This window comes from Arvicola amphibius, chromosome 4 (genome assembly GCF_903992535.2).
Source record: "Arvicola amphibius chromosome 4, mArvAmp1.2, whole genome shotgun sequence".
Lineage (NCBI taxonomy): Eukaryota > Metazoa > Chordata > Mammalia > Rodentia > Cricetidae > Arvicola > Arvicola amphibius.
In genome coordinates this window covers 102962805-102976404 of record NC_052050.1, presented here as the reverse complement: position 1 = coordinate 102976404, position 13600 = coordinate 102962805, and the positions used below count along the sequence as shown (strand labels likewise).

Sequence of the window (13600 nt, the reverse complement as noted above, 5' to 3'; positions counted from 1 at the left end):
AGGCCAATCTCTGTGTGTTTGAGGCCAGTCTGGTCTACAGAATGAGTTCCAGGTCAGTCAGAATTAGGTAGTAAGGCCGTCTTTTGATGGTGATGTTGTTACTCATGTTGATGATGATAATGAATCTTTTTAAAAATCTAAAGACCAGGTACACATCTTCTAATCGTAGCACTTGGGAGGCTGAAGCAAGAGGACCAAGCAAGTCTATACCATACAGTAAAATCCAAGTCAAACTGTCGCAGCCAGATCTTGTCTCAAACAAACAAAACAAAATAACCTACTGAGTCGGGTAAGTCCCAGTTCAGCCACCTTAAGACTGGGCTATGAAGCAATAGATCCCAATTCAAATACTAACAGAGAGATGCCACATGGACTCGATCCAGGAAGAACGGCAACCAGGTATGAGAAAGAACAAGCGAAGACAATGGACACTTGGCCTTCCAAGAGAGCAGCAGTAAGGGAAATGGGCTCTACAGGTCGATTTTCCAGGAGTTGCTACAGTGAGGCCCAGTGCTGTCCAATATTATTTAAGAGAAGCCAGAAATCCAGGTGTTTGTGTAAAATCTTCCAGTAAAATCCTCATACCAGAAATGACAGCAGTTCAGATCATTAAAACAAAGCCAAAAACCACAACTGGTGAATGGTACACGCCTGTAATCCCAGCACTTGGGAGGCTAAAGCAAGAGAGTCAGGAGTTCAGGGTCATCCTCAGCTACATAGCAAGTTTGATGCCAGCCTGGGCTATAAAAGTACAATAAAAAAATAAAATATTAAAGACTAAGGAAATAAATAAAGCCAAGCCAGCCTAGAGGTAGACTAGATCTAAAACCCAATTCAGAACACATCTCTCAGGCATACACACTAAAACACTGAAACCAGGCCTACTGGCACTAGCCTATAATCCCAGTACTCAAGAAGCTGAGGCAAGAAGACAGTAAATTCTAGCCTGAGATACAAAGCAAGATTCTGTCTCAAAACAAAACCACAAAAAGCCAGGCATGGTGGCATACACCTTCAATCCCAACACTTAGAAGGTAGAGACCAACCTGATCTACACATCAAGTTCCAGACCATCATTATACAGAAGACCTTGTCTGTAAATAAATGAATACATTTTACTTAGTTTTATTTATTTGTTTAAATGTTGATTGAGCCTACTGGATGTGAGGCCCCAGGCCTAGGAGAAAACAGATGGACATGATCTCACTGGAAAACCAAATATACAAAACACAGAATAGCATTTTATCCTGAATGTCTCAGAGAGAAACTTCAAGGAAGTTTGAAAGCTATTCTAGGGTTTTAGGTCATTTATTCATGCAACAAGTAATTACTGCGCACCAGACAGTTTTAGATACTAAGATTAGAGTCACATGAGAAAAATTAAGTGCTATGAGGTGGGAGAAGAAATTGGGTGTACAAGAAGTACAGGGGTCAGGGAAAAGATGCCTGAGGAGTCCCTGTGACTGAAGAGAAGAGAATATTCAAGAAAGCAACTAGATAAGGGCACAGAGAGAACAGGGCTAGATGCTCCACAGTTGGTTAAACAGGGTGACTGGGGAGTCACTGAAGGGTGCTAAGTAGAAGGAAGGCAGGGTCTGGTCTTGGTGTCTCGGTCAGTGTCTCTCTCTACTGGGGAGCAAAGGAAAGGCAGGGTCTGTTCTGTCTCTGTTATTCCCTTTTTTTTTTTTTTTTTCAAGACAGGGTTTTTCTGTGTAACATCCTGGCTGTCCTGGAGCTCGCTTTGTAGACCAGGCTGGCCTCAAACTCAAAAAAGTTCTGCCTACCTCTGCCTTCCAAGTCCTGGGTCTGGTGTCTCTTAATAGGATTTCTATGGGCTGGAATTGGAGTTCTGTGAGAAAGAGCTTGCCTAACAGTTGTCAGGCCCTGGATTCTAATCCCAGAATTACAAAAGAATAAAAATCAAAAACACATTCTCTAGTTGCTGAGCTGATACTAGAACGCAGAAATCAGATCAAGGAAGAACACAGAGAGAAGAGTGACAGGAAGCTGGGTGTGTGGTACAGGACTGGTATTCCAGTTACTGGTGAAGCTGAGGCAGGAGGATCCCAAGTTCAGGGCCCACGTGGGCTACAGAGTTGAAGGACAGCCTGGGTAGCTTAGTGAGATTCTTGTCTCAAAATAAAAAGTAAAAAGAAGACTGGGGATGCCAGTAGCTCAGTGTATTAAGACCTTAGGTTCAGACCCCAGCTCTACATAAAAAAATATTGTTCAAAAGCAATAACAAAGCCTGGCAGTGGTGGTACACACCTTTAATCCTAGCACTTGGTGGATCTCTGTGAGTTCCAGGCCAGCCTGGTCTACAAAGCAAGTTCCGGAACAGCCAACACTGTTACAGAAAAACCCCGTCTTGAAAAACCAAAACAGCAAACAAACAATATCGGCTCAATAAATGGCACCTCAGGCCCCAGAAGGCAGCCCTGACTAGTTTGGACACATTCTGCAAGAGCAGACAGATACACAGTAGGAGGGAACAAGAACCAAGGACACCACAGGTTTTGGCCCCCAAGAGAAAACTCCGAAGACAGAGCACCAAAGGTACCCCAGCTCCTCCCAGGATACAGCCATATAGGAATGTTCTTCAGTGTCACCCCACCCCCCACCAAAGGTTTCTGTGGACACCGTCCAAACAGAAGAGGCTGTCACCCACCACCATGTTCTCAAGGTGAAGCACCTCCAACACACTCACACTGAAACACACACACACCCCAGACCCTGGTCTCAGCCAGAGGCAGCTGTACTCCCACACACACACACCCCAGAGGCAGCTGCAACACACACACACATACACACACACACACACACACACACACACACCAGACCCTGGTCTCAACCAGAGGCAGTTGCACTGAACACACACACACACACACACACACACCCCAGACCTGGTCTCAGTCAGAGACAGCTGCAGCTTTCTCTTGCAAGGACAAGGGACAAGGTCATGGATCATGAACCAGAGCCTCTCAGGCCACTTCCACAGGTCCCCAAGCCATTTGCCTGGTTATCTGGGCACTCTTACCCATCATTCTGGGCTTGCTCACATGCTACATCCATCTGGTAAGGGAAGGGAAGAGGCCTGACTATGGCAATCCCGGGTTTAGGAGAGCAGAGCAACACAGGTGCAGGAGGAGCGGGGGTAAAAAAGGCTTTCCAGTCACTTGCTACCCCAGGAACAACTCCACCAGTTCGTCACCAAGATCCATTTGCTGCACTGGTCAGGTACAGTGTTCAGGGGGTTGAATCAGCCCCCATAGCCACTTAGTCCAGAGCATGCACTACGGACCTGCTGCAGAATTCTGTGTGTCCAGATGTTCTCAGCAAAAATCAAGTATAGAGGAGTTCCACGTACATCTACTGAGTGATAGCCAGGTACTGAGCAGCACTGTTCCTAGCACTTCCAAGAATTCATTATTCAGCGTTCAAATTACCAACATTTGCTATATACACCATTATTACATGTGAGGAAACTGAGTTACAGAGTAGAAAAGTAACCCATCTTAGCTGCAGAACTAGGGTTTGAAAGCAGGGCACACAGGCACTTGTTCTGAGCCATCACCTACATAACTGCCTGAGTCCTGTGCTCAGCTTCTAATATTTCCAATACATCTATAATTAAGCATGAGATTAGTACTTTTCATTTTCTTTCCTTGTTTGTTTGTTTGTTTGTTTGTTTTTGGAGGTACTGAAAATTGAGCAGGGGGTTTCACACATGCTAGGCAAGTGTTTATCTACAGAGCTAAATCTCTAGTTCTTTTTTTTACATTTAATTTTGAAACAAGATCTTGCTTAATTGTCCGGGTTGGTCTTGAACTTGTGGTTCTCCTGCCTCAGCTTCTTCAGTAGCTAATGTAGCACATCTAAAAAAGACTCAGAGAGAGCAACTGGGGTTCAGCCAGAAAGTCAGAAAAGCAAAACAGCCAGCCACTGGTTCTTACCTCTACCTCAGTCCAAAATGGCAATTCTGTCTCCAGAAATCCTCAAAATGAGACTGACTGAGAACTGTCTCCTCCCGTATTATATTCCTCTCTAGGTGTGCACCACTACCACCTGGTTTCTATGGCAAACTATTCTAACTACTGGGATTAAAGGTGTATGGCACCAGTGCCTGGTCTGTAAGGCTGACCAGTGTGGCTGTTTTACTCTCAGAACTTCAGGCAAGCTTTATTTATTAAGATACAAATGAAATATCACTACATTTCCCCTTTTGTCTAAAATAAACAAAGGCTATAACTAAAAAAACTAAGCCGGGCGGTGGTGGCGCACGCCTTTAATCCCAGCATTCGGAAGGCAGAGGCAGGCGGATCTCTGTGAGTTCGAGGCCAGCCTGGTCTACAAGAGCTAGTTCCAGGACAGGCTCTGAAAAAAAGCTGCAGAGAAACCCTGTCTCGAAAAACCAAAAAAAAAAAAAAAAAAAAAAAAAAACTATATACAATAAGTACATTGACTATATACAATATATAAGCAATAAGTACATCAACAATATCTAGTCTATTTGCATTTGACAAATTTAGAGAAAATACTCCATATCTATCCTATTTTGGAGTCCAAAGTCTTATACCTAATTTACTTTCTATCATAACTTGTTTTCTGCATCAGGTAAACAATGAAAACTATAACTATCTAATCTTCAACTTCCTCAGAGACTAAAGCAATAATACTGACTGAGCAGGCAAGAAATGCAAGCAAGCAACTTCCAAAAAAAAATGTGAGGAATAACAGAAATAGCTGGCTACCAGGACAGTCACCCAAAGTTTCTCTGCAATGCTGGGACATCTATCTTCGGCCAACAGGCCTAGCATATCCGACAGACTTTTATGTGAAGCAGGATATTCTGAAGGGCTGTCCCTCCTTGTATTAACAATGTTCAGCAGTCACTTTCTTTTATGTCCTGCTTGTCCAATTAGGAGAATGTTCTATCAGCAGTCACAGCAAGGGCATTTTCTTGCCCAATGACTTATATTTGCCACAAAGAAAGTAAACTCCATGTGGAGTTTCTTCGATGCCCATTTTCTTCTCTGAAGTAGATTAGTGCCACCAGGAGCAGACATGTCTCATTGTCATAAAAAAAAAAAAAAAAAAAAAAAAAGAAGCCTATACCATTAAAACATCTTAAATGCCATATTCTGTAGCTCTCTGACCTATCTATCTAAAATATATCTTTGTTTGACCTTGAAAACACACCTAATGTGTTTTCAACTACAAGTTCAATTATAATTTAACAGGTGACTAATTACTAACCTGGGTTTTCTTATTATCCTAAATAATTGGTATTAATAACTTTCAAAGACAAGAAATTTGCATTACATTGTTAAATGAGCTATATAGGCACAATACATTGAAAAATATTAAAAATGTATGCACAGTATGTTTTAACAAAATTAATTTCAAATTTGTAGCAATATACAAAATTTGTACACAATATACAAAAGTCCAATCATATGTAAAACATTTAAAACTAGTACTTGCTTTCTAAAAGTAGATTCACTAATCTACCTTTTTATCTTATCATATCTATATCCTCCCTGTTTTTTCAGAATAGATTCAATAATCTACCCTTTTATCCTATCATATCTATAGCCCCCCTTTTTTTCATTTGGCCCTACTTTGGACACCAAATGTAGCATTTCTAATAAAAACCCAGAAAGAGACATTGGGGTTCAACCTGAAGGTCAGAAAAATAAAACAGTCAGCCACTGGCTCTTACCTCTGCCTCAGTCTAAATGGTGATTCTGACTCCAGGAATCCTCAAAATGAGACTGTGTATGAGAGCTGTCTCCTCCCATCTTATATTCCTCACTAGTGCTAGGATTAAAGGCGAGGACCACTACTGCCCAGTTCTATGGCAGACTATTGTGGCTGCTGGGATTAAAGGTGTGTGTCACCACTGCCTGGTCTGTAAGGCTGACCAGTGGGGCTGTTTTACTCTCTGAACTTCAGGCAAGCTTTATTTGTTAAAATACAAATGAAATATTACTACAGCTAAGAAGACAAGCCTACTCAAGGCTTAATACATATTTTCTAACTTTTCAATTTACTGTGTGATGGTGTGCACATATGTATAAGAACACACATACACCCATGTATAGGCCAAAGAAACATGCCAAGTGTTTTCCTCTAGGTGTGTTCTTATTTCCTTAAGACTATCTCTATCTCTCACTGAACCTGAAGCCAACCAGTCTTTCTCCACTCCCTCAGTGCTGGGATTACAGACACAGTCATGCCTGGCTTTCTACATAGGTACTAGGATTTAAACTCAGACCCTCCTGCTTGTACAACCAAGCACTTATACCCACTGAGCCATTTCCTCATACGTTTTTTAAAAAGTAATTTACAAAGAGACACCCAGACTCCTTTTCCTAACCATCTTCCAAAGATTAGCCACAAAACTCCCCACCTCCTACCAGCTCCACACTCCCAGAAGAGAAGTAAGCCACTACCAGCCCCTCAACTCCAATTTTCCACTTAGCTGAGTTTCTCTTTTCAAATCCCAAACCTTTGACTACGGGAATGTGGTAAATTCTCTGCAGCAGCCCCTCCAGGAGCAAGGCTCTAAGAGAGTCCCTACGGGTGGAACCTTGACTTCTCTAAGAATGGTGTTGGTTCTAAAAAGATCCAAGTATGAGTGGCAAATAGACTGTAGCCCACTTCCACCAAAGAGAATATGAGTCCCAGAGAATGACCAGGAAGTAAAAGTACAAAGTCTCTGTGAGCCCCTATGAGCCCTGCTTAGTTGACTCTATGGCCATGTTCTGGTGTCCTCAACGCCTATGGCTTCCACACTCCTTCCTCTCCCTCTTCCACAGAGTTCCCCAAGCTCTGCCTAAATATAGGTCTCTGCATCTGCTCCCATCTGCAGGGAAACAGAGTAGTGGGTCTGGGGGCAAGGGGAGATGAGAGGAAGGGAGGGGAAACTACAGTGGAGTTGTGATATGTGACAGAATTTTAAAAAATATATATGAAATGCAGTACAAGCTAACCACTCACACTGATGAACCCATGGCCAGAGCACAAGCTAGACCTCTCACATCGATAAACCCATGGCCACAGCACAGGCTAAACCATTCATACCACAGCCCTAGAAGACTGGGAAGCTTTTCCCATACCCCTATTCTACAGATAAAGGGAGGCACAGTCAGCAGTGAACTAGCTTACTCCAGATGATAAAGTCTAGCAGGGGATGCTAACACAGTGAGAGTCTGTATGAGGCCGTGGATCCGATGGCAGGGCTGGGGAGCTCAGGTGCCTGCCAACATGAGGTTAGCCTGTGCTGACTGTAACACTTAGCTACCTGCTTCAGTTTGCTGTCTAGCCCCAGCTGCCCTAAGACTCTTAATTCTTCTGCCTCAGCTTTCCAAGTACTGCGATTGCAGATATGTGCCTCCACACCAGGCTAACCGACCCAGTTTGTATTATATTTGAATTCTCTACGTACACAGAAGTTCTTGCTTGCTAACTGCCCTCTCACCCATTCTGGTTCCAGGACTCCAGAAACAGGGGCATTCAGCAAGCCTAGACCAGAGGGAGGAGGGGCATAGGAAGTCTATAAAATGAAAACTGAGGGAGGATGGGAACCTGCCTAAGGTGAAGACCAGTCACCCTTACTGCCAAGCACAGTTCATTTATCTTAATTTTCTGTGGTAAAAAGTCCCTAAAAAGAAAGAACACAAAATTGGGTTTCTTGAGTAGGCTTCTTAGCTGATTAGAAGACAGAGAACACCCCAAACACATTTTAATCATCACTGCCCAGCAATAAAATACATCCTAGTATGGGCTGGCAAGACCTGAGTTCGATCCTCAAGACCCTACATGATGGAGAGAACCACTGTATGCATACCCTCATACATAGCATGCAATATGTATCTATATAATATATATTATATATATATATATATATATATATATATATATATATATATATACAAAATACACAAACTGGTAGAGAATCTAATGACTAGTCAACCTACTTTCAGCCACTACAAGAGAAGAAAATAAACCAGGAAATATACCAGAATTCATGTGCCACTGAGCCAAATCCCAACGGGTCCTCGCAGAATAGTTCTGTTTTCTCCACACATGGCACAAGGGTAAATAATGAACATACAGGTGTTTCTCTGTGGCAAACAGGCACCAATCTCTTGCAGACCCCTGAATGTTAATCACTAGCACTGTTTTCCGCCCTAGGGAAACCTCCAGTCTCGTGGCTTTAAAATGGGAGTCATATCCAAGCGCGGTAAGTTTCTCAACCAAAAATAGCACCCTTCCTCACCCAAAAGACTTAAGTCTGCCAGTGGGCCTTCATAGGCCCTCACTCTAATCAGGGAGGTAACTCAAAACAGTACAAGAAAGTACTTGTGGGCACTAATCAGAGACTAAGATACAGGTGTTTTTCCTGTTTGTCAAACAGAAAAAAGAAAATCATTGTGGCCAGGCTCTCCTATTGTATTTACTAAATAATCAAAATAGCACGATTCAAGATTGTTCTGGAACAATGGGCAAATCGCATTACAGGGACACGAAATCCACAAACACCGGGGATTAGAGCAGTCAGTCAGGGAACCCAGCCTAGGATCATTTCAGAAGAAATCTGGAAAGGGCCTGAAGTCCCAGAACATCCCCAGGGCCGAGCATCAGCACCTTACAGGGTGGAAGGCACTCCCCTGGGTACCAGGGTCCCGGGCATCTTCCACTGCACCCCAAACCCGCAAAGAGGGGCAGAAGGGATTCCTACCCTTCTCTCTGTCTCCTTAAATCTTTCCAGCAGCATTTAGGCAGAAAGGAAGGAAACGATGAAAAAAACTTGATACCAGAGTAACAGAGAGGTAATACAAACGGTGGGGGGATCCCCAATACAAGGGGTAGGAAGTCCCTTTTTAGAGCTTCTGCCCAGTGTTCAGAGATGAGGCTTGTGCTGTGAATGGGGATCCTACCCCAACAAAGGACGGCAAATCCCCCGCTTTGCTGCCTCCAGACCAGGCGTCCCCACCGGAGGGCCGAACCCCAAAAGCAGCGAAGCCCCTCCCCGCCCACGCCCAGCTCTCCCGGAACCGGGTCCCCAGAGTCTGACCGCGGCGACTGCGCTCGGGCCCGAGTGGCGGGTTCCCGCGTATGCAGAGCGGGGCTCGGACTGGGGAGCGGCTGGGCCCTCGGTCCCAGCGTCCCCCGCGTCCCCGGGACCTTTCCGGCCACCCCTTGCCCCCCAACCCCCCGGCCCACCACCTACCCAAAGCGGGTCGGAGCCATCAGCGCTGCAGAAGCTGCGCAGCGCCATGCGGGTGGCCGGCAGAGCGAGGAGTCGCAGCGCCGCGCGGTTGGCTCGCGTCACCGGGATGCAGCCCAGCCCCTCCCCGCCCCGCCCCGCGCGTGGGAGCAAGTAAGGCCACTCGGTTCCCCGGACTGGGCCTGCAGGCCTCGTCTGCAGCTCTCACCCCCTGCCAGTTCCGAATGACCGCACGGCCGCGTGGAACCCCGCTCTGGGCCCTCCACACCCTGGCTTCGTCCCAGGCGATCCTAACTGTACAGCCTTTCCCCTGCTGCGGCATTTGGGGCTTGTTCCTTCAGAGTCAACTGGCGGGGTAGGGATGTGAACTCACAAGAAAGGAAAGGAAACAGATGGGGAAACTGAGGCTCACAGAGGTGAGGAAGCTTGTTCAGAGCCTCTGAACGAGTAGAAGTGGAGGTCGTTCGAATCCGGAGCCTTATGATTGCATCCTAAACACTGAGCTCACCATCCTAAACTCTTGTTTGCCACCCCTCCTCTCTGCAAAGCACCCTGGGAATTCTCCCACTCTGAGTGCAGCCAGGAAATAAGTCCTTTCATGTTGTTTCTTGGTAGGGATTTGGGGGATTTGGAGACAGAGTCTCATATAATTAAGTCTGGCCTCTAACACACTACTTAGTAGAAGATGGCCTTGAACTTCTAATCCTCCTGCCTCCACTTTGGTTTTTATTTGTTTATTATTTTGAAAAAGTTTTCTCTGTGTAGTCCCTGGCTGTCCTGGAACTCTATTTGTAGGCTAGACTGGCCTAAATTCAGAAATCCATTTGCCTCCCAAGTGCCGTGTTTAAAGGTATGCTCCACCAGGCCCGGCCATGCCTCTGCTTCTAGATAACATAGCCTACTGAGTTAATATGATGCTGAAAATAGAGCCCTGGGCTTCTTCCATGCCAGCAAAGCAAGCACTCTACCAACTAAGCTATACCACTCCAGCCCCTTGAAAATATTTTAATTTTAAAAACCAATAATAAAGGTAAATGAGTAAGATAGACATGATTTATGAGGATCTACCAAAAACCAGAGAATGTGTTAGGTACTGGAAACAGCCATGAACAAAACAGGCTCCTACTCCCACCCCATGAAGTAGGGCTGGCAACAACCCAGCATCTCAGAGACAAGGACACTGAAGCTTAGACACATAAGACTACTTCACATTCATGGTTAGAGAGTTACTCAAGGTTCGATGCTTAACAGTATACACAAATTAAACTAAAACTCAAGCATTAACCCATGAAGTACATAATATTCTTCCTATTTTTCAGGTTAGAGACCAAAACCGAAAGCAAAAGCAACTTGTCAAAGATCATTAACGGTGACTAACTGAGCCCAGCTTTGCAGTAAGGCCGTCCTGCTGGGGGTCACTCTGTGTGATGCTGCCTCAGTACTACTTAAGATACAGAGACTGAGAGCCGGAGCCTAAGCTTTCCAATGACGCCAGCAATGCCTGTCCTCTCTCCTCCTCTTCTTAGGTGTCCGCCTGATGTACAGTTCCCATTAGCATGCACACAAACAGCTAGAGCAAATTTAAAAAAGAGCTGACTATAAACATGAGATCCCACAGACGCAAAGTTCTTGGTAAGGGAAGAAGGAAGGACACAGGATTTTTCTGTGATTCTTTGCCTAATCCAGGCCCCCCCCCCAATATGAGTGAGGATTTGTTTGTTTGTTGTTATTATAGTAACATTACTTTTTTATCTCTTTGTGTGTTTGTGTGGGGGTATGCGTATAAATGTCTACTTGTGGAGGTCAGAGAACAGTCTGGGAGAGTTGTTTCTCTTGGAAGCAGGGTTCTAGGGATCTAACTCAAGGCATCATGTTTGGCAGTAAGTGCCTTTACCTGTAGAGCCATCTCTATGAGTGAGCTTTTAAAGGATAATTACTGCCAGTTGACAATTCTCAATGCACTGTTACCCATCTGCTGTGTACCAGGGGTCATGCCCTAGCACTAGCAGCTAGGCATGTTCAAATCTGATAGACCTTAGAGTGGAGCTGTATTCTCAAGTGTTTTAATGATAAGGCAGCAGATATTAATCACATAATTTCATAACAGAAAGTGTGTTTACAACTGTTGCAAATTTCAGAAACAAAAGGGGATAAAGAGAGTCTAAAGGGGGCTGGAGAGATGGCTCAGAGGTTAAGAGCACTGGCTGCTCTTCCAGAGGTCCTGAGTTCAATTCCCAGCAACATCATGGTGGCTCACAACCATCTGTACTGAGTTCTGGCGCCTGCCTCTGGCGTGCGGGCATACATCAAGGCAGAATGTTGTATACATAATAAATAAATAAATCTTTTTTAAAAAGAGGGTCTAAAGGGGCCAGGCTTGCTCAGGTAAAAGTCAAGAAGACTTGCTGGAAGACAGCTTTTGAGCTAAACACAAGCAGATTTGGGATTTCAATATGAACTGTGTCCTGAGCTGAAGAAAGTCTATAAGAAAACCATCAAGCAGCCAAGACTGGTGGTGGGTGCCCATGACCTCAGTGCTGGGGAGACTGAGGAGGGAAGAGCTTGAATTTAACTCACAGGTAGTGCTACACAAGCATGAGAACCGGGTTCTGATCTCCAACATCCATGTCAAAAAGCACCCATGTGTCAGCACACGTCTGTAACCCTAGTCCTGCGAAGATGGGGACAGGTAGATCCCTAGAGCTCACCAGCCATCCAGCCTAGTTATGAAATCCAGTGAGAGATGCCGTCTCAAAAATAAACTGGAGAAGGCCAGTAAGAGAGCTCATTCAGCAAAGGCACTTGCATGCAGACCTAACAACCTGAGTTCCATATCCCAGTCCCACAAGGTAGCAGGAGAGAATTGACTCTTGTAGTTCTCTAACTACCACAAGTGCTCCAGGGCACATCAGCACCTTCACTCACTCACACACACACACACGCACACACACACACACACACACACACACACATATATTTGGTTTTTTGAGACAGGGTTTCTTTGTGTAGTTTTGGAGCCTGTCCTGGAACTCTCTTTGTAGAGCAGGCTGGCCTCAAACTCACAGACATCAGCCTGCCTCTCCCTCCTGAGTGCTGGAATTAAAGCTGTGTGCCACCACCACCTGGCTCACAAAATAAATTTAACTTAATTTGAAAAATAAGGGCTGTGGTGTTGTACACCTTTAGTTCCAGCACACAGGAGGCAGAGACAGGCCAGGTGAGTATGAGACCAGCCTGGTCTACAGAGCAAGTTCCAGGACAGGCTCCAAAGCTACACAGAGAAACCCTGCCTCAAAAAACAAAAGCAAAAAAAATAAAAAGAAAGAAAGAAAAATAAGGTAGTACTTTGGGCAGGGTGGCACTCACCTTTAACTCCAATACTCAGAACGCAAAGGCGGGCAGATCTCTGTAAGTTCCGGGTCAACCAGGTTTACATAGTAAGACAGTCTCTAAATACATACATACATACATACGTACATACATATATATGGTGTACAGCAAATGAATCTTGAAGACATCCAACGATACAATGTATGCATGTATACACGTGCACCTCCCCCAACAGACACACACACAAGAAAATGAACAACCATGAAAGAGAGAAAGACCTTAGAGGAACCAGCTTGGGATTAGGATGGAGAGAATATAGGATTATGCTGGTCAAGGGACTGTGAAGAACCACTGATGGAATTTAGGTAGGGCACAAGATTAAGCATGATTTCTTCTCATTCTTAGCCACTTTACTCACTTTTTCTTTCAACAAAGCTCTGATCCTTTTCACTTGGCAAGTCTGTGAAAGGGTGCTGACAGCATGAGTCATAGGTGATGTGCATGCATGTTCTGGGAAAGAGGGTTTGGTGGTTTCTCCTAAGCTGAGCATCTCAGTTCTGTACAAGAGAAGCACTGATTCCAACCATAACCTCTACCACTATGATTGTACCACAGTATAGATTAACCTCCATAAGGAACATCAGAAGGCAGAAGCAGACTAGCGTCTCTTCAGTCTTATTTATCTGATGTTGGAGAATAGGGAGAAATGGGACTGGAGGTACAGTTCCGCAGGTATGAGCACTTGCTGCCAAGCCTAAAAACTTGAGTTTCATCTCTGGAAACTACATAAAGAAAGGTGAAGAGAACAGAACCCCTGAAATTGTTCTGTGAAATGCCACATGTGTAATGTACCATATGTGCCCATACATATATATTATGCACACACAAAAATAAATATTTTTGAGAATAGGAAAAAGTAAATAAGACCTGGTGGTTCTAGCTTGTCATTTCAGTTACCCAGGAGGCTGAGATAGGAAGATAAAGACCCACCTGGGGTAGTTCAAAGTCAGCCTAGGCAATTTAGCAAGCTGGGAC

At 44.7% G+C, this 13600-nt stretch overlaps 1 protein-coding gene across 3 annotated transcripts in view; it reads right to left on the bottom strand.

Moving 5' to 3' along the window:
* The window catches only part of Abcc1 (ATP binding cassette subfamily C member 1), a 147337-nt gene extending 138035 nt beyond the window's left edge, over positions 1 to 9302 (bottom strand). For 2 of the 3 annotated variants that reach the window (XM_038327553.1, XM_038327555.1), the window contains exon 1: positions 9239 to 9298. In XM_038327553.1, the coding sequence (XP_038183481.1) occupies positions 9239 to 9286 (48 nt within the window). In that variant the 5' untranslated portion in view covers positions 9287 to 9298. Of the gene's footprint in view, positions 1 to 9238 lie in introns of all 3 variants that reach the window. The other variant, XM_038327556.1, reaches the window with a different exon arrangement.
* Positions 9303 to 13600: the final 4298 nt, after the last annotated feature.